This window comes from Telopea speciosissima, chromosome 1 (genome assembly GCF_018873765.1).
Source record: "Telopea speciosissima isolate NSW1024214 ecotype Mountain lineage chromosome 1, Tspe_v1, whole genome shotgun sequence".
NCBI lineage: Eukaryota > Viridiplantae > Streptophyta > Magnoliopsida > Proteales > Proteaceae > Telopea > Telopea speciosissima.
The window spans coordinates 11,984,897-12,010,969 of record NC_057916.1 but is presented as its reverse complement, the minus strand read 5'-3'; the positions used below and the strand labels follow the sequence as shown (position 1 = coordinate 12,010,969).

Sequence of the window (26,073 nt, the reverse complement as noted above, 5' to 3'; positions counted from 1 at the left end):
AGTCAGAGAACCCTAGTGGGGTCCCGCATCTAAGCTACCTGTGTTGGATCTGCTACCTGGAGGGCATGCAGAGTCTCTCCATAAACTAAATGCATTGTAAGTATAGTTTAAATGTATTTATATGCCGATTGTATGACCAAATAGAGTTAGAGGGGTATTTTAGTAAATCTACCACTGTGGGACCCGCATCCCCAGTGGGGAATGCTGTCCATAGTAGTTACCCGTGTTCGGATTATCCCTGATGTCGTCTGACGTCGCTCTATGGTTAGATTAGAACAATAAAAACAGATTTCTGGTTATAAACTGATTTGAAAATCAGTTTTAGAAGTAATTATTGCTCAAAAGACCAGATTACCCCTTAGTGCTTAAGTTACTATATAAGCATTCCTATCCTTACTATTCATCCATCTACCAAAACCAAGAGAGGAAAAAAACGATTCAGCTTGGGGAAAAAAAAGAAAGAAGGAAGGAGAAGAAGAAACCTAAGGCTACGGTTGGACATTTGAGCTTGGATTTCCATTAGAGCTGGATTTGAAGCTATTATTGGCTCTCTAAAACCTAAATCAGGTTGGTTCCCTTCTATCTCCATGCTGTTAGACATGTCTTCTCCCTCTCTTCTTTCCTCTTTTTCATTCTCAACCCTTGGCAGCCATGAAAGTCTGTAAATCAAGCTTTGGAAATGGGAATTTGACCTATATAAATCTGATTTAGGGTAGATAAGGTTCAGACATAACAGGAAATCATGGCTGCCTCCCAAATTGACCCCAAATCTGATTCCATGAACCAAATTATAGAACCCTAACTTTCCAATGTGGGTTAAATACCCAAAATCCCCAAATTGGAATGTAATTTCTTCTCTAATTTCAGTCCTATTGCAGCCTAAGCTGCTGGCTGCCATTAAAGCCTCCTAACCAAGCTGCTATACTGAAAATTTAATGTCTCTAGGACTGATTTAAGTCAAATTACTCTCCCTTACACCTGAGATTCATGGCAATCCCTTTACTTATGTTTAATTCTGGATCTAGGGATCAAATTTTAGAACCCTAAATCCACCAATTTGGAACCTATAATTTAATTCCTCTAATTTTGGTTTAATTCTTGAAATTAAACAAATATATGAGCTGACCCACCTTAGAATAGGTTGAAACCATGAAATTGAACCCCTAAATTAAATTGACCCATCTTAAAATAGGGTTAGAACACCAAATTAGACCCAATTGAGGTTCAGATCTTGAGTCAAGTTATATGTTTCCTGCTGAATTTCAAATTACAGCTGAAACATGAAACCTATTGAACCCTGGCATAGTGAATTAGGTTAATTTGACCAATTTCCCCAAATTAGTTATCGATTTTCAATTAAATCAACCTAATTAAGTTGACCCACCTTAAATTGAGTCTAAATCATGAAATTGGACCCTTGCATCCAAGGATCCATGCACCAGGAACAAAACCCCCCAATTCTGCCCTCTAATCCGATCCAAAATTTTTGGACAAAAATGCCCCTGGACCCTTGGTTAGACCTTAGACTGCCTTCTGACCCTAACACTTGGTCTGTTCTAATGTTTTAGGACTGCCTTTGGACTATTTATCCTGTGTTTGTCTGTATTGCTGGGATCCTAAGAGGGTAGTTGATCTAGTCTAAATCTACAACTTCAGGTAAGGGAATTTTGACTTAATTTATGTGTGTTTCTTACTTAATTCTTGTTTATTCTGTGTGCCATGTCATGTTTCATTAACAGTACACTGTTCATGTAGTTTCTTAGCTTAATTTTCTTCTGCACTAGTTGCATGTGATTCTAGGCTGCATTGGCATGTGCATCTGCATTGATATTTATTGTTATGATTTAATTGATGAAAGTTAAGTACTGTCTATTCTTACAACTCAGCTATCCATACATGTTCTTCATGCATAGATTGCATTGGGCTAGGCTGATATGTCATAACCCAATACTACACCCCTTACCAACAGGGGGTGAGGTATTGGACAACCCGTGGTATAGCCAAAGGGTATGCCGGGGTGCCATTTACTGTCCCATGTTAGCGTGTGTATTCCGCTGTGGGAACAAACAGTAGGATTGGTCATTGGGGGTCTGTTGGATTAGTGCTTTCCTGGCGATATGCTTTCCTGGCGGGTCCTCACCGTGGTAGAATGGTTTCGCTTGGGTGACCAACGTCTGGGTATGTGTTTCCGGGACCGAGGTTAGCATCTACCACAGTAGTACTTGAACCTCATGAGACTTAGTATCCATGCTAGGACATGCTACATAGGTCATTCATCATAATTGCTGCGACATGTTTTGCATGCATTCCCTTATTGGGCTCAATTGAGAGCTCACTCCTCGTGATTACTCTATTTTACAGATGAGACTACTGTCGTTGCTGCTTGTATCTCTGTGGGGACTCCTGCTGTTCAGGGTTCTCCTGTTGACCATGGAGTTGACACTACTGTTCTGGTGGAGCATGATGTTTCGTGCTCCTGCGATGACTGCTCTTTCTCCTGATCTCCCAGACTGATCAGGCTTCTTCTCCCCTTTTTGTTATATCACTTTTGTAGTACCTACTGTATATAGTCTTTTGAGCTAATGTTACATCTTTTGTGAACCGACATTGTAACCCAGTTGTACATGAATGTTCATATATAAATATAACAGTTATCACTAGTTTCCCTTAATTATTGTCTTACATCTTATTAAATTGCTTTCGCTGCACTTTGATTCAGTATGTTGTGAATGAAACTGCGAATAGAACATTGCATTGTGATCTTGGTTGGATGTCTGGGACATCCTGTCACACTTAGCCCTTATGAACCAGGCCGGGGTGTGACAATGGCTCTTGGCATTTGTGAGCTGTTGTGGCTTAAAACCTTGTTACAAGATTTGAGCATTCCTATTACTTTGCCTATGCAACTCTACTGCGACAGTAAATCAGCAATCAGTATTGCCCATAATCCAGTGCAGCATGATAGGACGAAACATATTGAAATTGATCGTCATTTTATCAAGGAGAATCTGGATAATGGGACTGTGTGTGTTCCCTATGTTCAATCTGGTGACCAGTTGGCTGATGTGTGCACCAAAGGATTGAGTAGAAAGGTGTTTCAACCTCTAGTGTGCAAGTTGGGCATGACTGATATCTATGCACCAACTTGAGGGGGAGTGTTGGAATATGGGTATTATTGTAACATGGGTCGACCCATGGGGGAGTTTGTGTTCTATTTATGTTCTAGTTGTTTTACCCTATCCTATTGGGGTATTATTGTAATTTGCATATTCTGGAATTCTCTCCAGAATTATTATAAATAAATCGTGGAGGGTTGTGTCACATCGACAAGCCATTCCATTCATTCCATTCAATTGTTTCTTCACTCCCTTTTCCAGGGCTTATCCTACTCTTCACTAATTTGCAACAGCTCCACCTAAATCACGGATATTTATGGTTTCATGCATTGTTTTAACCAAACCAAACGGGATGGTTGAAGTGTTGAACCCAGTTAGATGGGAAATTCCCCCCTTTCAGGTTCAGTACTTAAGACTAAAACCGGGCATCAAACCATCTGGTTTTTAGAAAACCTCCCAGTTAGGTTTGACAGTTTTCTTACTTTTCTATTTTCTTCAATTTTCTATATTTCTATAATTTAATCATTTTTTATTCTTTTTTCAAAAATGAGATTTGATTGACCCAGGCCCCTTTGGGTTCTTCCCAAATCCAGCTTTACTAACTGTGAGCCTCCAACCATTACTTCTAATCTAATAAGTGTCCAAACCAAGCCCAGATGTCAAAGAACTAAAGCAGTTCACAAATGCTGCTATAGCCATTAATTCACATTAACTTTCATTATCTCACATTAGGGAAGCAGTTTTCTGTCCGAGAGTGTGGCCTACGCCAGCACTCCCATGTGTCTATCTCTCTCCTCCTTAAAACAAAGGAGCAGAGCTGCCTTTTCATATGGGGAGGAGAGAGATAGACTCATGGGAGCATGGTTTAAAGTATCAGTATGTATCGTATCGTATCAACCGATACGTATCGTATCGGTTGGTGTTGATACAATACATACCAATATGTCTCCTTTTTTTTTTTTAAATGAATTCTCTTATTATATCGAAATGTATCAACCGATACGAGCCGATACGATATGATACAGATACATATTGATACGTCTAGTAAAGGGTTCTGTGGGTGGTTTAATATGTATTGATACGTATCGGCCGATACGACTCAATACATACCGATACATTCCATTAAAAAAAAACAATTTTTTTGGTGAATTAAAAAAACCATTTTTACTAATAGACTAGATACAACTCCTATTCTAACAGAAAAATGAAGGAAAACTCTCAACCAAAAGACTAAAATCTTGCATTTAATCTTGGTTTTTCACACTTTTGGACTCACAAATGAATCAAGGAGTGCTACAACATCATCCTTTGCATAATCCAATACTCTTCATGGCTATAGACGATTACAACATGTAAGAAATCTCATCTTTTATAACAATTTCAAAGTGTCGCACTTGTCTAGTTATACATTATTCACAATTCTTAGTGTATATGTATGATATATGACATATATTGCTTGTTTATATTTTTTTTGTCAAAAAATGTATTTCCATGTGTATTTTGATCATTTTCATGCGTTTTTGCACTGATCGATACGTATCTTCAATACGATATGATACGTCTCTTAAAATTGCCCGACCAATACGATACCCGATACCCATACTTTAAACCTTGCAGGGGAGTACTGGCATAGGCTACACTCCCGAACAAAATTCTTTTTTTTTTTTTTGGGTGAATAAGAAATTCATTACCAAAGAGGGAAAAAATTACAGGGCCCCGAAAGGGGAGCAACAAAACAAAGAATCAGGAACCAAACCCTCACAAGTGAGGGCTAGGACCAACAAGAGAGACAGAAGAAAGACCCCAAGAGACAACAATGAGTCTGTTCCTTGGGCTGTTAAGACAAGAAGGAGGAGGAGCAGACGATACTTTCGCCTTAATTTCAAAAGAAATGGAATCCCAAATCTGCTGATAAGACCTAGAGTTGGTAGTCCATTTCTTGATATTACGCTCCATCCAAATGTGGTTAAGAGTAGCACAAAAAGCAAGCTTTCCGACCATGTCGCAGATAGAGGAACTTGCAAAAGTCATGTCGATCCAAATCCATTCACGGGAGAAGGGAAGGATTCTTCTAGGGGTAGGCCAGCATTTAGACAAGATACCATTCCAAATTGCTGCTGCAGTAGGGCACTCAAAGAAGAGATGATCAGAATCTTCCACATTGTTCCAGCAGAGACAGCAAGAGGGCGAAACTGGAATGTGGCAGTGACGGAGGAAGGCCTGGGTTGGAAGGTAGTTGGAGAAGATCCTCCAAGCAGTGAAGCAGTGCCGAGGGATATGATGCTTGAACCAAAGAAGCTTTCTCCAAGGAACCAATTGACCCTTCAGACGAATAAGATCCCAAGCTGATTTGGAGGAGAAAGAATTGGAATTGCTTGCAACCAAGAAACACAATCACCTCTACCCAAAAGCCTTCTGGAAATGGAGGGAAGCTCGTTCCAGATGAGAGTAAGCTCCGGATAGGAAGTAGGAGGAGGGGACAAACCACCATTCTGATCAAGGATGTCAGCTACCAAGGAGAGCCTGTGAAGACCAGTAGCATAAATGATTTGTGGAGTTATCAAGTGGATGAGGATCCCCCTTGGGTGCCAGTGATCGAGCCAAAGATAGGACGACAGCCCATCACCAATCTAAGAGTGAATGTTTTGAAGGACTAGATGGCGGGAGTCTAGGATCTTGCGCCAGACCCAAGATGAATCAAAGGAAGCTGAAGCCGTCCAGATGGAGACCTGGCGAAGAGGGCCCGAGTAAATCCAGTCAACCCAAATGCTTTTCTGTTTAGAGGCAATCTTCCAAATGAGCTTGATGATTCCAGAATAATTCACTTCTTTGATTCCAGCATAATTCACTTCTTTAGAGGCAATTCTTTTTCCCCTCATATTAATAACAATTTCGTGAAGCTGGATGTGCACAAGGACAACCTCCCCATTTTCACACAAATTTACCACATGTTTGAACTTCCAAGAGTTTCCTATAAGAGATTTCAATAGGATGGAGACCCATGCTGAGGCAAAACACTAAAATTCAACTATACTTTATGATTTCAATAATTCTCAACTCATCTTATTTGTAATGACGAAGGTATTTTCATAGTTATCAAGGCGTCGCCTAGGCGGCGCCATGGCGTTCAGGCGGTTTTAGAGGGTCTAGGCGGTTGGACGCTTTAGTGTGTAACAGAAAGGTGAGCGCCTTGGACACCAAGGCATCGCCTTAAGCGCCTTGGGACGCTTTTTCTTCTGGGCAGTCGCCTTAGACCCTTTTTTTGGTTTACTTTTGTTTTTTAATTTTTGTATGTTTTAATAAGATATTCTAATTGGAAATATCTCATTGGGGGTGTATTTTTAGTTCCATGCTCTGAGAAGCATGGAATCATAAGTAAAAAGTTAAAACTTAAAATAAATAATAAAAAAAAAACCTAAAAAGTAACTTATCAAATCGAATTCCTTCACATTCCAAAATCGAAAGAACAAAAAACCAAAGAGAAGAAGCAAGAACGCAACTGCGGGCGACTTGCGACCTTGAGACTTCCTTCGAGGCTTCCCCGAGTTCTCTCTCGGTCCTCGATCCTTCAACCCCTTTATTTCCGAGTTGCGACATCTCAATATCTCATTCTCAATCTCCGGAGAGAAAAAGCAAGCGCACTTGCCGGAGTTGCGAGCTTGCGCGCAACTTGAGAGTTGAGACTTCATCACTTCCCTCTCAGTCCTCAGTCCATCAAGGTTTCTAAAATCTGTGCCCTTCATTTCCGACATCTCATTCTCCATCTCCACCCCCACCGGTTTCCGGCGACATTCCCTGCCTCCACCGGTAAGTATTGTAATTTTGTGCACTTATGCATTCTTTTTTTTTCTTCTTCTTCTAATATCCAAAGTCCAAACCCTTTTCTTCTAACCACATCTTTCTATTTCTTCCTTTTGCAATGAAACCAGCTGTCTTCCTTTACTCGCGACAAATTCTGGCCAGCACTGTTGTAAGTCAGTATGTTTTGATTTTTTATTTTATTTTATTTCAGTTCTTCTCTTTTGATTTCAGTTCTTCGTACTCCCTTTCTTCTGGTCTATTTTGTTAATGATTAAAGATAAGGTGTTGAATCTGCTGTTTCGTTGCCCATAATTTTTCTTTGAAAAGATAAGGTGCTCCTACACCTGACTTGTATATTTATTCCTTCAATCACCAGAAGCACCTTTTTGCTTCATCCATCCCTTCGGCCCTTCCTAATTCTATTGGCAATATCCTCTTTAATTTCCTCACACTGTGGATGATTGAACGAAATAAAGAAAATGGGTTCTTGGGGCATCTCTTGGTCATTTATGCAATTAATTTTCAGGATGCATGTGCAAATAGTTTGGATAAAAGTTCTAATGCTACTACAAACATGAAGGGAACAGATATTTTGTTCATAAATATACAAGTCAGCTGTAATTTTTCTCCCCTTCTCCAACCATGCTTTCGGATGTCATATGATTCATATTTCTTAATTAAACCTTTTGCATAAAAAAGGTGCCAATGTTTGTGCTATTGTAGTACTTCTAGTCTTTTATTAGAGTATTAGTTCTATATTTTTAATTTTTTTCTATTTTCTATCATTGTAGACAACTAGACATCAGCTCTTTATACATGGCCAATGTTGATGGTAGTAGTGGGGCTGAAAATATAAGAACAGCGGGATCAGGGATTGATCCAAGCAAGGATCCAAAAAGGAAGGCTAAGTCTAATGATCCTGGGTGGAAGTATGGATACTGGCCTAATTTAGAAGACAAGAATTGTATCAAGTGTATCCTTTGTGGGGTGGATACCAAGGGAGGAATAAAAAGATTGAAGCAACACTTGGTTGGTGGCTATGGAGATGTAGCCAAGTGTACAAAGACAACTGCAGCAATTGCTATAGAGATGAGAGAAACAATCTTGAAAAACAAGAAGAGGAGGATGGAAAATTTGGATGATTTGGAGGTTGGTAGTGAAGATTTACCTGAAGAAGGGGGCCAAGGGGCTGAAGAAAGGCATGTAGAGTCGGATTTGGGGGGGGGGGGGGGCTCAAGCCGCTCAAGCCTTATTCCAAGCTCTGGAACAACTTCAAAAAAAAAAAAAGTTGTCATTCAGACCATAGTCAAACAACAAGTAAGGGGTCCCATGGATGCTCATGTCAAGAGGCGGACTCCTGAAGAGGTTGTTGCAGAAAGTCACGGTAAAAGTCCCCAACAAACAACAATGGAGAACCGTATGAGATCAGAGGAGGAAAGAGATAAACTTCGTTCTTACTTTGCAAGGTGGGCTTATGAAAGCGGTGTTCCATTCAATGCCTTGAGGCTAAGGAGCTTTGAGGAGTTGGTTGAGGCAATTGGCAGATGTGGGCCGGGTTTCAAGCCCCCTTCATTTCATGATTATAGGGTTTCTCTATTGAAGTCTGAGAAGGAGAAAATTGATGAAATAAAAAAGAAACACACAATCTCTTGGAAGAAAGGGTGCACTCTCATGTCTGATGGGTGGACAGATAAGAAAGGAAGGCACTTAATTAATTTTCTTATCAACAGTACAGAGGGGACATTCTTTTTGGGGTCTATGGATGCATCAAGTCAAATACAAGATGCGAAAATGTTATTTGAGCTCCTTGATAGTAAGATTGAGGAGATTGGAGAGGAGAATGTGGTTCAAGTGGTCACTGATAATGCTTCCAATTATGTTGCTGCTGGAAGGTTATTAATGGAGAAAAGAAAGAAGTTGTATTGGACTCCATGTGCAGCTCATTGCCTAGACCTTATGATAGAGGAGATAGGCAATATAAAAACATGTAAGTCTGTGATATTGAAGGGGAGAAAAATTACTAGCTTCATCTATAGGCATACTCACCTTCTTGAAGCTATGAGGGTACATACAAGAGGAGCAGACTTAGTGAGTGCTGGAGCAACCAGATTTGCATCTTCATTTTTAACACTTCAGAGCTTATTGAAACATAAGGATAATTTGAGGAAATTATTTCTTTCTGATCACTGGGACAATTCTAAGTTGTCACATACAGAGGCAGGGAAGCAAATTGTTGAAATAATTCTTTCCACACCTTTCTGGAATGGTGTGCAAGATTGCTTGAGAGCATCATTGCCTCTTATTCAAGTATTGAGGATAGTAGATGGAGATGAGAGGCCTGCATTGCCTGAAGTATATATTGCAATGGAAGAGGCAAAGAAGAACATAAAATCAAATTTTAAGGGCATAGAAAGAAAATGGAAGAAGATCATAAAAATTATTGATAGGCGTTTGACAAGTCAGATGGAGCGACCAATATATTTGGTTGTATTTCTCCTCAATCCAAGCAAGTACTTTAGTGCAATCGAGAAGGAATCAAATGAATCTGTAGTCAACTCCTTGATGCATAAAGCAAATGATGCTTTTAATGATATTCTTACAAGGATGGTGCCTGATACAACCTTGCAAGACAAGATCAGTACACAATCTGCTGCTTATACTGGAAGTAATGGAAGTTTTGCAAAGGAGATGGCAATTAGACAAATGGACAAGTTGAATCCTAGTAAGTAATTTTCTTTTTAATTTATATTGTTTAGTTGTTTCACTTGTTTGTACTTTGTATTTTGCATGTTGATTTTAATTTAGTCTATATTTTTTCTTATATATATATTTATAGTCGTTTGGTGGGATAAACATGGAAGCTCTACACCTGAGCTTACAAAGCTTGCAAGGCGCTTACTTGGCCTTTGTTGCTCATCCTCTGGTTGTGAGCGCAATTGGAGCATATTTGAGTTTGTGAGTAACCGAGTACTTTAGTACTAAGTTAATTTTAATTTTAATTTTTTGTTTTTTGTGTAGTTTTATGAAAGAATGATTTAAGGAATAAAAGTGATATTTGTATATTGTTAATTGTTCTTCAGATTCACACCAAGAAGAGGAATAGGTTAGAGCATCAACGTTTAAATGATCTTGTCTACATCCAGTATAATCGCCGTCTTCAAGTAAGGTTCCAAGAGAAAAGGGAACAATCCGAAATTCTAATCCACGGTGCTTGATGATCTAGATTGGAGTAGTGAGTGGATGATCGGCGATCGATGATGAATTAGTTCATCCTGGGATGATCTCACTGAGAACTGTATCAATAGTTTCTGGAGCATCTTCATCGTTTCATGGCACCAATAGAGCAAGGAGGTCTAGACCATCAACCAGTGGAGCGGCTCCAGCATTAGCCTCTTATTCACGGTGCAATAGGGTCCGTGAGGAGTCTTCAGATGACGAACTGGAGTTCGGGTTGGAGTTGGAGCAAGAGGATGTGCGTGATGATGAAGATGTTGAGGATGATTTTGGTATACAAAGTAATGTTGTGGGCAATGAACAGGAGGAAGAAGATGATTTGAATATACTTAATTGGGAGTAAAATTTGAAGTAGTGAAGTACTTGTTAAACAATTTGTATTGGAATTTGGATGGTTTTTTTTAGACTTTTCTTCACTTTTAAGTATTTGAATGTTTAAGCTTTAATGATTACTTAATTTTGGCATTTTACTATTTTAGGTTATTTTATGTTTTCTTTTATTGAGTATTGATTGGCAGGGTCACATGAGTAGAAATATAGTGGATGACCTTAGGGCCTACTGCCTAAGTACTCATTTTGGCATCATAGAGGTAAGTATAATAATTTACCCACCCTTTATGCTTTATGTTTAATAATTTATAATGTTGTTTCATACTTTCATATTTATATGCTATATTGCTATGATAATATGATGAACTTAGTTTGTTAATTTGTTTTTTTGGATGAATATCTTGCATTGGTTTGACTCTTTAATATTTATTTGGCAAAGAAGTAGAATTATATAATTTTTAATATGCTATTTGTGCCAAATAAAATGGTTATATAAAAAAAAGAACATTAGAACCCCTTGTTCGCCAAGGCGACGCCTTGCGGCCACCCTCTCGCCAAGGCGCTTAGGAAGGCTCTCAAACGCCGTGGTCGCCTTGATAACTATGGGTATATTGGCATATTGGGCGAAATTATGTTGGGTCTGACTTGAGTCTACTCAATTTCAAAGTCATTAGGACTAGTTTTAAGCAGTCAGTTTATGTCAACAGTTTTTTTTTTTTTTTTTAAACCATAATTGAGAGTGGATACTTATTCTTTCTCTTTCCTTTTTACGCTAAATTTTCTGGGTCAAAACTCATCAGTTCAACATAATTGTGATGTCACTTGCAAGTCTGCTCAGATATTTTTCCAAAGAAAAACAATATTTTGTTAACTTAAGTGAAATTGGGGGATTATGACTAAAATATTAGCATATTATTAATTAATCTATGATGGGATTTCTAAATTCTAATTTTCATAAATTTAATTTAAGTAAAATTTCAATAGTCTTATTAAGCAAAAATAGTGTAGAATCACCCTTCTACCCTAGAAATATTTCCATATTCCTTTGGGATGGAACAAATTTTATATTTAAAACCATTTTCTAGCAAATTTTTAGATTCACAGGTGAATTCCTTCTGCTATCAGACGGTGGATTCTAAGAGATTCTAAGAGCTACACAGGAGGATTCCAGTGGAAACATGCCATTCTTTCTTTGTCTATTTGATAGAATATTGCATCGTTCTGCTGCAATATCTTTGGGCCTAGTTGAATCATAGTTATCAAGGCGGGAAAGTGACCATGGCGTTTTAGAGGGGCAAAATTCAAGGTGACACCGCCATGGTGGCAAGGCGCCCAAGGCAACCAAGGAGCCAACGTTGCCATGGCGACACCTTGATAACTATGAGTTGAATTGTCATTTAGTCACTTCATACCCTTCAAGAAAAAAAAATGTCCTTTGTTCCAAGATCCAATTTCTATCGTGGTTACCTAGTTGTATTCCATTACTTACCTTCCATAAGCCATCCTGGACTGTTATGAACCGGTCACCATCATAATCAGCTGTAACATGAGGAAAGATAGGAGGGGGGAAATTAGGAAGAAAGCAAATGGTTCAAGAAATAGAAAAAAAAATACTGTAAATTATATCCATTTTCTAAAAGCTTACACATTATACATTCATTTTTTCAATTCACCTGCACTCAGATAGAAGTGTAAATTTGTTAAGATCTTAAAGATCCATAAGCAATCGGCGATACCACCCAACATCACTCATAGAATGAACAAATGGGAAGAAGAAAAAGAAACAAAACTTCCATCCTCTTTCTAAGCTCTTCAATCTCCCCCACCCAACAGGATAGGTGCATTGATGCAGATTTCCTGAAAATCAGGACTTTTAAGCCTGCTGGTATCTTACGGTTTCTTTTCCAGGAATTTATCTCCAGCTACAAGTTTCCTTTATTTTAGGAAACTGAAACTGCCATCTTTATATCCCACATATGGAGGAATTAGAACTCCCTAAAATCAGCCCTTGTGGGCCCAATATGGAGGAGATATGGCTTACAATATGGCAATTATATATGAGCTGTTTTGAGAATTATCGCTTATGGAGACATTTATTATAAGAGGACAGTTCGTGTGGGTCCCATGGCCAGCTGGATGAGATCAGTTTGAAGATAGATTTGGCAATATTTAATGAGGCTTATCTTGATGCAGGGAGAAATTGGCTCACAAGGTTCTTTTCTAGAACCTGGTTCACATGTTGGTCCAAAACCAGTACCAAGACCAGAACCGCTGCCTAGTCTGGCCTGGTTCAGATCCCGCCCTTCCCAGCCAAATTGTGGACTCCTAGAGCAGTCAATGTTCTGACCAGTAGATTCTTTGTGCCTTTTCAAATTCCAAGGCAGTATTGTCTCTTTGGTTCTCTTAGTTTCTAGTGCTTAACTTTTTATATTCCAAGGCATGTTTATGAGCCTTTTAATATTTCCTAGGCTTATTTAGGAGTCCTTTAGAATTTCTTAGTGTCTTTTAGAATTCCAAGAGTTAGTTAATTTTCTTGGTTTATGTTTTCTATGTATTGGAGGTGGGGTTCAATGTTTTGGATTTGTTTTCTATGTATGGGGAATTCCGAAGGGGTTTTGGAATCCTAAGAGTCTCTTTAATGTTATTATGTTGTACTCAAGATTTCCATTTCTATATAATGCACGTACTGACTGCTCTCAAAGGCAACCATGAATTGAAAACAAATTGCTCTCTTTGAGAACTTTTGCTTGTGAGACTCAAGTGGGATCAAGGTGGGACTCCTTCGATCGTGACCTCGGTGGGACTCCGACGGTTCGGCAACTAGTGGAACTCTAGGCTGCCATCTATCTATCTATCTTCATTCTCTTCCAGATTCGATTTTGGCTTGCTTACCCTCTTGGGTTTGCATCATATCTTCAAGCCAATATGTTACCTTGTGAGGAGGATCTCATTAAATTATAAGTGTGACTAATTTAAGTTGTTATTTAAGTTTTTTATTTTAGTCTTTTATTGTAATCAAGTTACTATATACAACCTGCGTTAGAGTTAGGAAGTTTTTTATTTCTTTGTTCTCTTACATACTATAAGAAGAGGGAAAGGGGGTTTAAGAAGAAGAAGAAGAACAATGAGATTAAAAAAAAAAACAAAAAAAGTGTGGTTCTTCCTGGATATGGAGAAATTGACATGGACTCCAGTATCAAATGATGGCATTAACAACTCGCCCAACTACCCCTGCCATTCTCCTTTTCCAAGCACCACTCCACCAACCCAACCCAACCCAACTCCTGCTACTGTGACTTCTCTCATTCTCTTCTCCTTCAAACCTTATAAAACCCTCCCATCTCTCACCTCTCCTCTTCAGGGCCTCTTTCTCAATTGAGCATCAGAGTTCTTTTCTCTCTTCTTCTGATCTCCAATGGCCAAAAGCCAAGGAAGAGAAGAGAGATCTTAAAGGAAAGGCAAGTGAGGACAAAGATCAACAATGGCTCTCGCAAGCAGCCCTGCTACGTCCACCAAATCCCTTCTACAAACAGAATCTCTCTTCACTCCTTCCAAGCCCCCACCAACCCTGCTTCCCCCTCCTCTCCATCAAACCCAAATCATCCAGATCTTTCAAATCCAACTCCGCCGTCCATGTTGCAGAGCCCGCCAAGAACCCCATCGGTGCCGACAAGTCCTCTTCCAAGAATGCCACCACCCCTGGTAAATGGAGCATCGATAACTGGAAATCCAAGCCTGCAATCCAACTCCCTGAGTACCCTGACAAGCAGGAGCTCGAATCGGTGCTTCGTACCATCAAATCCTTCCCTCCCATCGTCTTCACCAGAGAAGCGCTTCGGAGAGGCCGCCATGGCAAGGGCTTTTCTTCTCCAGGGAGGGGATTGTGCTGAGAGTTACAAGGAGTTGTTAAGGCGTAGAAATCAAATGCCTACTTTGCCAGTGGAAGTTAGAAGGTTCCACTTCTTAATGGAAAAAAGATGACATTTTGATAGGGAAGGTAAGATGGTCCGGATGAATTGGTTACAGTGACCATAAATTCGGTTTGATCAATAATGAACAGTAAGAAGCCACATAATAGTTTGACCAAGGTTCGAGAACTCGGTCTCGTGGCATCTCGGCAGGCCGAAACCGAGTCGAGCCGAGATCTCGCCGAGATCTCGGCGAGTTGGTGCAATTTTTTTTTGGGACTCGACCCCCAACTCGGTGGGTTGTACACATATTTTGGGTCCGAAACTTGGTATCCAGCCTATTTCAGTGCCATTTAAACACAATGGCATGCCCAGATTTGCCAAAAACAAGTCCAAATATGAGTTTCACTTTGGACCATAGGTTGGTAGGCGACGAGTCGTACTAAAAGTCTAAAACAACATAATCTATATATAATTTAGTAAAACATAGCAAATTAGCAATCAAAACATTCTAATTAGCACACATCAATCAAAACATTCAAATAAAATGTACATTACATCAATGTTCACTTAATTTGTTACATAAAATGAGATTGAACAAGAAATTCATCCCTATATCGATCCACATATAATTCCCATGTCATGGAATTGCTATAGTGTTGCAAATAGTGTGACACGCCTTCCATATAAGTCTTCCGATCAACATATACCAATCTCCCTATCTTAGGGTACATGGGAGGTCAGGTATGAGGGTAAGATCCACTCGCATCGCATATTGAGTTTGAGGCATGTATGATCGGTTTGGGACTAGGAATGTATGCCCAACACCGACCTAGAGCTTGATCGTCATACTCACCGCCGATCGCCCATACCGACCATAGGCACTATAATCGAACCGGTGCTCCTTGTGCTACATTGGCGGAATGCCATGGTAAAGCATGAATTTGCCAAGGCTTTTCGTGCTTTCTCTTGTTTACCACCAAATACTTGTGGGATGGTTGGCCGGTAGGCATCTTGTTGCCTAAAAGTGGTGGGATCCCGCTCAAAAATGGGTTCTGGACCTTGTACTCGTGGTCGGGTTTGGGGTCGTGGTATATTTCTTGTCCCAAAGGCTTCTTCTCCTCTCATCTTCTTGCATCGGTGCAATGAGCCGATCCACCACTCCTCTTGCTTGCTCATATGCTCTTATATTATCAAAATGAAAACTTTGTCTACTCTCACCCAAAGTCTGCCGTAAATTCTCCATTCAGCCTTTGATTGAAACTCACCAGTGGAGGCCCAATGTCAGATCATCTTCGCCACAAACCTCTCGCACTACCCTCTCTAGTATTGCCTCATTAAACTCTTGTTGCATTCTTTCCCTCTCGTGATTTTTTAATCTTCCTCCTTTCAAATGTTGTGTCATTGCCACTTTCACTTGGATAGGAACATTTGGGCATGATGAAACATCCTTGCACGTACTGCATAAGTGTTGCTTTAACCTGGTGGCTCCTCCGGATAGCAACTTCCCACAATAATTGCATTTGGACTTCTTTTGTCTCATGGGACATGGGAACTCCATGTTGCCATGCTATATCGTGACATTGAATACAAAATGTCTTATGTTTGACATCACATAAAAAAGCATGTATTAATAACCATGGATCACTTAAAGTAAGGTATTCAAGACTTAAAGTATGCTATTCATAACTTTTAAACGTAATGTCAAGCTACTAGAACTATGAAATAACTATATCTTATTTATCCCCTAACCCAAGTATTTATTTGTTAATTAAAAATAATATTTTGAATTTTTTTAAAACTATTTATACCTTAAAGTATAAGAAAAATATAATGTAATGATGAATTTGACACCATTTGAAGTTGAATATTATGTACATATGTTGTACATAATTTTCCATAAGCAATAAGTATTTTTCCTTAATATTATATATATTTTTTAATTTTTATAATATATTTATTAAATCTGAAAAATAAAATAATTTTTTTAATGGGTGAAAATAAAAATTAATCCATGGGGCTGTAGAGCATCCCAAGTAGTTTAACATATATCAAAATCATTTTCAAACAATCACTATTCATCCTATTTTTCATTTTCTTTTTTCAAATAAATCATTTATTTTTCCAGAAATTATAATAAATAATTTATTAACTGAAAAAAATCCGACTCCATGAAGTGATAGATCGGGCAAAGATGTTCAACATATATTAAAACCACATGAATCTAACAAGGATTACAAAATTTTTTTTTGGAAAAAATAGATTTGGGGAAGAAATAGAAAACACCTTTGAAATCTTGCAAATAGGTGATGATGCTCCAAATTGGCACTTGAATCTTCACTTTGGCACTTCAATCTAACTCCAAACAGTGCATTCCATCCAACAATCGAAAGAAAGAAGAAGAAATTTGAAGGAGAGGTTTTTTCCCCTTGGTTTAGAGCCTAAGAACTTCTGTTCCTGCTCTCTCTTATGTTGGAAATGGTTTTTGGGTGAAAATTGGGCTAAATACAACTAACTAGCATCTTTGCCCAACCGAGATCTCGCCGAGATCTCTGTGAGATATTGGTTTTTTGTACTAAAAAAACCATGATTTTCACCCTCGAGATCTCGCCGAGATCTCGGTCGAGAAATTGTAGTTTTTTGTACCGACTAGGAACTCGACTCGGTTTTGCCCAAAACCGAGAAACTCGGCGAGATCTCGGCGAGATCTCGCGAGTTCTCGAACCTTGAGTTTGACCAGTCTCAACAATGAACGATTCTGGTCCTAAAAATATTACTGGGTTATTATACCCAAATCAGATTAATGATGGACATGAGTATGAAGGTGTTTCTGCAACTAACACTACCTTTCTTTTTCTGGGCAACCACAAGGGATTTGGCCTTGTTTTTTAAGATTTGATAGAAATAGTAACGTCGATGTGTTGCCACAGCAGCAAACCCAGATGCAGAGCCCGCCAAGAACCCCGTCGTTGATGATGACGATGCTCTTTCTAATAAGCATTGTTACTGTGGGTGATTGGATAATTTTAGGATTTGATTGTGTGAGACTGTGTTCTTGCACAGAGGAGGGCTTCTCTTCGGTTTGTTCTTGCTCCACAGACCAAGGAATGGAAGAAAGAGGTATAGTTTAGCAGGAAGGGCAATTTGATCAACATATGATATATTCTAAGGTTTTTAGTCCCAGGTTAACGGCATGGGTGTATTTGTCAATTATTTTGGAAAGTAGGGGTGGCATGCATAAATATCCAAACCTCACAGGTGTTTTTGTAGATACCCGATACCTCAGGGGAGGTACATGTAAAAAACCCTTATTTTTCATCTCATTGTTCTTCTTCTTCACCCCTTTCCCTTTCCTTTATGTAAGAGAACAAAGAAATAAAAAACTTGCTAACTCTAACGTAGGTTGTATATAGTAAGTAACCTGATTACAATAAAAGACTTAAATAACAACTTAAATTAGGGACGCCTATAATTTAATGAGATCCTCCACGCAAGATAACATATTTGCTTGAAGATTAGCCTCATTAAATCTTGCCAAATCTGTCTTCAAACTGATCTCATCCAGCTGACCATGGGACCCACACGAACTGACCTCTTATATTGAATCTCCATAGGTGATAATTCCCAAAACAGGTCATATATAACTGTAATGCCCCAGAAATTAGAAACCTGGGGGTACCTTTCTTTTATTCCTATTTTTTTTTATACCTTAGTTAGTTAGAGGTCTTGGGTTCAAGTACTAGGGGGTGGACATTATAATTAAATCTTTTTTATTTATTTTCAGCCTAAGGCTGGTGGGTCCCACCCAACAACTTAAATCGTGTAAAGGGGGGGAGGGGAAGGCTGAATCGTGAAAGGGGTAGAGATTCTCTTAGTCAACTAGGAATTTACAATTAGAGATTAAATAGGAATGGTTTTAAAAAAAGAAAAGGGGCAGAATAGAATTGTGAAAGAGAGGGAGAGAGGGTATAACAAACGTAAAAAAAGGGACAGAAAACTGAGAAGAAGAAGAGGGAATACCTTGAAATTGCTGAGAATAAGATGAGGAAGAAGAGAGAAGGGGGTATACCTTGAAATTGCTACTACTGCTGCAGTTCAATCTCATTTGTGCCAAGGACCTACTGTTGATTTGATAGGGCATTTCTTCAACCTGATTTGATTAATCACTAACGTTTTATGCAAGTAAGCATCCAACCTGTTAGCCATATGTTCTCTTGGTTTCCCCACATTGTATTTCTTACCCATTGTTCTCTTGGTTTTCCCATATGCTTTCTTGTCCATTGTTCTCTTGGTTTTCCCATATGATTTATTGCCCATTGTTCTCTTGATTTTCCCATATAATTTCTTGTCCATTGTTCTCTTGATTTTCCCATATGATTTCTCGCCCATTGTTCTCTTGATTTTCCCATAAGATTTCTTGTCCATTGTTCTCTTGATTTTCCTATATGATTTCTTGTCCATTGTTCTCTTGATCTTCCCATATTTACTGTTTCAGCAATATAAATTTGACATGCTGCTCACGACTTGGTCATTGAGACAAATCGTGAGCTCTATTATTCTCTTATCTTTTTCTTCTACTCTCTTCTTCTTTTCTCTTTACCTTGCGCAGGTTCTTTCCATTATTTCTCTGGTTTTGTTACATTAGGCAAGGCTGCCCCCAAATAGTAGTAATATTTTTTTCCAAGCCATTTCTGGGAAGACAATACAAATGGTTCCATAAACAACCAATACAAACCAAACCAACAGATAGAACAGGAAATAGACAAACGGGGAGGAAACTTATGAGAATGAAGGTTACAGCCTTACAGGTGACAGGTATAAACTTCTGGCATGTCTTCACAATAAAATTGTCGGAGAGGTCATTCTCTTCCTCTTCTCCAGTAAACAGCTATCACAAAATGAACATGGATCATTAGCTCACAGGTAAAAGGAATTTCTTGTTTCAAGCGCACTTGAATAAAACAAGTTTGACACATAAGTATATCCGAAATCTAGCACAAAGAGGACAAGATCCAAAGGGGGCAAACTGAAACAATTATACTGCATTGAACTCTTAATAAAGATAACAAATGCACCTTGAATGATGAGTAAAGAAGTATCATAGCCAATAGTAGATTCACTGCCTCAAACTTCTGAAAATAATACACGCAGTTAAGTAAGGAATTTAATAAACTGGAACAGATAATGTAGTGTTTAAGACAAGGAGAAAATATAAATGCACAAAACTGTTAACAAAGTCAACCTGAAGTGTGGCTGTTCCAAGAAGTATTATTGACGACCGAAAGATAATTGCACCAGCAATACCATATGAAAGCACCCGGCTCTATATTTCGACATGACAAAAATAATCCTTATATGTGGATAAACACCCTTAGTAAAATAGCAAAATAAGAAAATGAATATGCAAGCTATAAAGCACCTGGTACATGATTGGCACTTTAAAGTACTTGAAAATCAAAACAAAGACAAATAGATTGTCCACCGACAAACTTTGCTCCAACAAGTACCTGAAAATATCATACAATTACAAAGACCAACCTTGAAGAGATGGTGCAATCCCTGTCAGCTTATACATGGAACAAGTGGAAAATTGTGATCATGGAACTCAGAACAAACATTGTGAAATTTTCACTACCCAAGCTCATAAGAACATTTTAAAACAAAAACAAAAATTAAAAAAAAAATGTCCCCCTCCTTTACAAGTATGCAAGATTACCCTTTAAATGGGTGATGCAACCATTTGAATCATAACGTGAGTCAACTATTCAAGACAAACTCCACTCCACTAACAACTCACACAAACTAACCCGACAAGTTTCACCCTTATTTAATATTATTTATTCATTCATTGAACTCATCTTCTTTACGGGCATTAAAATTGTAAGAAGGATAGATGGAAGGGATACATATTTAATAATTAGCCTCACATTACAAGAGAACTCAAAATAAAAAAGCTTTCCCACTTTTCCTCCTCTCCCCCCACCCCTAAAAAAATGAAGAATATGTTACACCTTTTAAATGGGAAACATCCATAGAATCAAACAGATAGATGCTCATAACAGTTAGCATACGAACAGATTGATGTTTGTAACAGTTAGCATACCCTGCAAAAAACTCAGACGCCTTGCCAACTCCATCAACCAAACCTACGCCAAGACCAAATGCCACAGCTGTGCACACCTGCAAAATGAAGGATTAAGCTTCTTTTTAATCTAGAAAATGCCAAAAAAATCAATAAGTGAGTTATCAAGAATTGTTAGTGAAGAGGTACCCACACATAAAGCAACAGTTCTAATAGATGAAACATAATCATGGTCTGGTCCCTGAATTTTCCCTCCTGGAGTTCCAACAGATGGGATTGTGTTGGAGGCATTTTCGTTACTGTTAATGACATCAGATGATTCAGAACTGGTCCTCTCTGTTTCTTCTGCAGATCCATTTCACCATCACATTATATTCAAACAGACTACAGGGAAACTGCATGATTCCGAAATGTTTTCTTGGAGGGCTCTGACACATATGAAGTAATATAAATTAGAGTATAGAAAAGTTCCCAGCAGACATCAAAACGGATAACTTCTATCAGCTTAAGTGGGTCATTATTAATCCATCAGACCTATATTAGAATTTAGGAGGATTGCTTCTCCTTCACATGGCTGTCTAGATTAAGAAACTCTATATTCAATTATTCATGATTCTATGCCCTCAAGAAAACCATAGTAAAGCTTCTTATATAAAAATATACGCCTACTAAAAGAACTCCTGATGTAGCAGCTAAAAAGAAGACCATAAGTATAAGAACTTTAAACTGTCTAGGAAATTAGTAATGAGATAATTTGAAGTTTAGAATTGAATGAGTACTGACAAAAGCTTAAAGAGTATGCAAGAACCTTAGACTTAGAGGAAGGTTCTAAACTTCACTTATTGTATGAACTGGGACCCAGCTGATTTGGAAGTACATCATAGAAGTTATGGAAGTCCATGGAATTTGCTAAAACTCACAGAAGTTTAAGGAAATCAGTGGAAAAGTCAAAACGTTTAGATGAGATTTCAGGAGAAATAAGCATCAACACACACCTTGGAACCATTGCAAAAGCAAGAAACCCACATAAAAAGTTGAAGAACATCACTACCAAATAAAATCTGCCTTTCATTTCTAAAATTCTCAGGTTCATTCAAGACATACTTTAGATCTATGGCCCTAATATCCTACAAGAGGAAATTGCTACATAAAAAGAGAATACATCAGCATAATCTTACTTCCTACTTCCTAGATTTTAAAACTTCCCTTAGATTGCACATCCAACAGTCCATTGTATTTCTAACAAGTATTCTGATAATTAACGTTTTGGAAATATAGTACTTAATAAAGTTTGGAAGAACCAACTTGGTACCAGTAGTGCAAAAGTAATGACTTCCTATTCTATGTTATCTGGACACTTCAAATTATGAGCCGTACCCATGTCCAACACTTTATCTAAGTCCACATAGATGCAAAAAATGGAATCTACGATGTAACACGGTTCTTATCTACTAATTACAGCACAACAAAGCCTTGATTCAACCATTGGGATCAGTAATTCCTATTGCACCATTCTCCACTTTATAAACTTAAACTAGGATTTTCAGATTTTAAAGGACTTCGGCTAAAGGTTTTATGCCAACTGACAACATGACAATACTCACCTCAACCCCAATAGCATACAATCCTCCCCCTCCAATTGCCAATTTTTATGATCAACCTCAGCCAAAACCTCTGCAAACACCACCCAAAGATTGGATGAAATTAAAGCCTGCCCATTCTGAACCTTATGCTTTTTGCATGGAGGTTTAATGTTCAACTGTTGACAGCCACCACCATTTATAACCAGAATCGAAAACACCATTTTAAGAGAAACAAACCTCAAGGAACAAATACATAAGTGCATGTGAGTATGTGACCCTACTGCCAAATGAACAAATATGGAGGTCGTTCAAGCAGTTTCCAGTTCCTATTTGATCAGGTTCTACTCGGTTATCCCCAAGAGTTGTGGCTCACAGGTTGCAGCAAAGTTCTAAGCTCCAAAAGGGCATCTCATCCTCATGGAATTTTTCAATAAGAGAGTAAGAAATTGTCTTTGTTCTTAGGTCATAGAATATATTGGAGGCTTGGTTGGAAGTATTTCTTAAACCAATGAAAGAATGATTAAATTGTCCGGTATACAAGTCATTATTATCTCCAACCATTAGTTAGAAAAAGAGCAACAGTTTAAGGGGTTAAAGAAAAAACATGGAAACCCCGGGGGACTGGTGATCTGGGGTTGGTATGTGTAATCCGAAGAGTGTACACCACAGAGCAACATTTGGTTACCCCAACCATTCCCTCTCAGTTTATCGATGTAGTTCCTCCATCTCATAAGTTTGCTCCACAGTGTCACAATTTACCACCGTTATTCCACCTCAAGGATCTGCAGATACCTAAATTAGTCAGTTGTTCAAATGTACCTCCGGAAGTAAACTCTTCGAGTACCTCTTGCACTTTATATGACCTTAGAAGGCACATTTCTAAGTCAATGTTCAACTAGATCAAAGGTTTTTAATTTCACAGCTGCCAATTTTTCAGATCCATGCCACTAATATCGTTCCATCCTAGTTAGCATAGTTTTGGCATGTCATTCCGGTACCCAGCATTGTTTACACACAATACCTAGAATAAAGAACATCAAGAAAAAGAACGATGATTCGGCCAAAATTTTAAGCTGACACTGAACCAGCAATCCATGGTGACAGCCTTGAGAACCACGATCAATCACCAACACACAATCCATCGGTTTGGGCTGGTAAATCCACTATAAACGATCTTTCAAACTAAATGAACTTGCACTTTAGCACAAAATGACTTCGATTACCACTGCACAGGTCGTATTCCTGGTATATCGCATTACTTTTTGACTTCCGAATTCCAGTACGGATTTGCAATACTAAAAATCCAATTGTCTATGCAAAACCTGTAACTAACAATCCAGAATCAACATTTTCACCTGAAGTGGATATATCTTCGTCTTGCTCAGTCCGTCTAGCGCAAGCAATTGGGGTGAATTGGATCCGACCACTACGACTACGACGAAGACAACTAACTGCAAATTGGAAATCAAAGAATATATAAAAGGAAGAGAAGAAGATTGAGATCGATAGACAAACAGAGCGGGGAAAGGAAAGAAATCGAAGTTGTGAATGACTATACATGCCTGAGCAAGAGGAACGGAGCCGGTGAGAGAAGAAGACCAAGGAACGTATCTGAGCTCGGATTGGCGAAGGAGAGGAAACCCTTACAGGCACTGAATCCGACTTCCATGGAAATCGATTATGGACCAGAGAAGCGAGTCCCATGCTACGCACTAGTAAGAGAGACATGGGAATATGGGAGAGATGTTCTTCACTTTCAAACTTCGAAAGAACCTCTTTCTATATCCTGGCGATCGGGTTTTCCTCGGCTGCACCCTTGGTTCTACGAGTGCCACGTGGTAGGTCTAAATTTGTTTAGACAAATATACCCTGAGATATCCTAGCACGGGTGTCAAACCGTTTGTTCGCTCCAATTTCGGTCGAGCTGAACCGGTCTTGGGCTGATAAAGGAAGGTTCGGTTTTAGTTGGCTTTGATTTCGATCCGATTTAGATTTGGTTTATTTTATTGTTTATCAGTTTGATATTGGACTCAATCCGGTTGGGATTTGGTTTTCCTTGTATATATATAAAGGTTTTATACTTGGCTGTGTACGGTAGTGCCTCCAACTATTGGATTGGGGGAGAGGGGGGATGTATTATTATACTTTTGCCCCCTACCCCCATCCAACAATTGATAGACAACCGTGAATAGAAACCTTTTGCCTATAAACAATTATAGGAAAAAAAAAACACAGGTTTTTTCTTGTTTTGGGGTTTGTATTGCTTTTCATCCAATTTTTTATGAGTTCGTTTTCAATCGATTTCATAATACCTCAAACCAAAGTCAGTTTGGTATGAAGTTGATTTTGTTCAGTTGTTTTTAATTGGTTTCACCAGTTTGGTTTAGGGTTCAAATCAATAAAAGGTAATTCAGATATTCGCCAATAAAGGGTGGAATAATAAAACTCACAGTTCTAGAAGTCCAATTAGACGTTAAATCACCATTGATGAAAAAAATCTCTCTTACAGGTGATGAAAAACTTTGACACTATGACCAACAATTTTGAAATCCAACAAACATATCCGTGATAACATAAATACATAATAGAATTCTTAAATGGGTCATGCATGAATGGACAAATTTTTCCTTGTCGTGTGTTGAGGAAAACCAACCATCCTGGGGTCTTAAATGTTCGCTCCCCTATATATAAATGGTCGATAGTAACTCCCCATTGTTGTGCAATACCGTATGCACACCGATCGAACACTTTGGTGAATGGATGCCCCATTAACTAAGGTTGAAGGAAAACTTGATCTTGCATGAAACATGTCCACCAACTTAACCACAAATGCAACAACCAACACATTTACTACACTAGTTGGTGCCACTACCATGCGAGCACTATCAGGGTTTCAAGAATCGGCGAATCAAATTGGGAGTGGCCTTATTCAAATCCGAATCGACAGTCACCTACCCCGATTCCTAGATAAAAACACCATAATCATTTGAATATTCCTCGTATCAATCAATTTTAGGGTTTATTTAGTTTGATTCAAACTAATTTTGATCTAAATCAAATTGGAGTCAACACTAACCATTTTTCGTCCTTGATTCACATTTTACAAACTTTTTTTTCTTAATGATAAGCAAAAAGGTTCATTAAAAGAAAATGTCATAATCTTCAGATACATCTGCCTTAATGCATTACACTCGTGCAGCATGTGATAGTGTGCGTACAATATGAATGAAATGTCTAGACATTTAAAAAACCTTGAACAATAACTTTCGTCATTAACTTATTGCCACCTCACCATAACCAGAACCTTCAATAGTTGTCCTCTCCACTTTCCACAATTGTTATCTTCACCACTATATAGAGATTTAAACGGATGGTATACTTATCAAATCTATCACTATTTGCATTACATTTGATTAGCTTCTGAAAGGATTCGGATAATTTTTGGATATCGATTTTTGAGATGCATATTTTCTTAAACGGATATGAACCCCAATACATTTTTTGACATTACTCTATTAATTGTCTGCATTGAGCATAATGGAATTGGAGAAGACGAAAACTTGACTAGAGTTGATGTTGAAGGATTGAAGCCACTACTCACTAGGGTTGATATTTGAGGGTCCTACTTGAAATTACATTAATATCCACATGAATCTTTTTATTTTATTTCATTTCTTGTTTTAATACATATAAATTTTTTTAATTCCTTATAATCCGATGTGAACTAATAAGATTATTTTAGTATTATAAAATAGTTTTTTTTTTTTTAAAACTAGTATTTAATCAAATTCTTATCATAAATATAGCTTTTGAACGGATTTGAATAGTTACTAGATATCGATTTTTTAAATATGGATATCCTTAAATAGATGGGAACACAAATCGGTTACAAATTTTTTATGACTACCCATTTACAGGAAATGGATTTCCTCCAACCCGAACCAGCCTCACAAAACGATTGTAAAACAAGGGTAGGCTGATCATTTCATAGGTGGGCCTAGGTGTGAAATGACCAACCC

General features: G+C 38.3%; 1 protein-coding gene across 4 annotated transcripts in view; it reads right to left on the bottom strand.

Annotated features, from left to right (window-relative positions):
* LOC122658152 (thylakoid membrane protein TERC, chloroplastic) overlaps positions 1 to 23,839 on the bottom strand; it is a 33,742-nt gene extending 9,903 nt beyond the window's left edge. The window contains exons 1-9 of one of the 4 annotated variants that reach the window (XM_043853068.1): positions 23,617 to 23,839; positions 23,410 to 23,505; positions 20,665 to 20,816; positions 20,493 to 20,569; positions 19,809 to 19,896; positions 19,632 to 19,712; positions 19,465 to 19,521; positions 19,196 to 19,277; positions 11,971 to 12,020 (exon numbers count right to left, since the gene is read on the bottom strand). In XM_043853068.1, coding sequence (XP_043709003.1) covers positions 11,971 to 12,020; positions 19,196 to 19,277; positions 19,465 to 19,521; positions 19,632 to 19,712; positions 19,809 to 19,896; positions 20,493 to 20,569; positions 20,665 to 20,816; positions 23,410 to 23,505; positions 23,617 to 23,782 — 849 coding nt within the window. In that variant the 5' untranslated portion in view covers positions 23,783 to 23,839. The remainder of the gene's footprint in view (positions 1 to 11,970; positions 12,021 to 19,195; positions 19,278 to 19,464; positions 19,522 to 19,631; positions 19,713 to 19,808; positions 19,897 to 20,492; positions 20,570 to 20,664; positions 20,817 to 23,409; positions 23,506 to 23,616) is intronic. The other 3 variants (XM_043853083.1, XM_043853075.1, XM_043853061.1) reach the window with 3 other exon arrangements.
* Between the last annotated feature and the right edge of the window lie 2,234 nt (positions 23,840 to 26,073).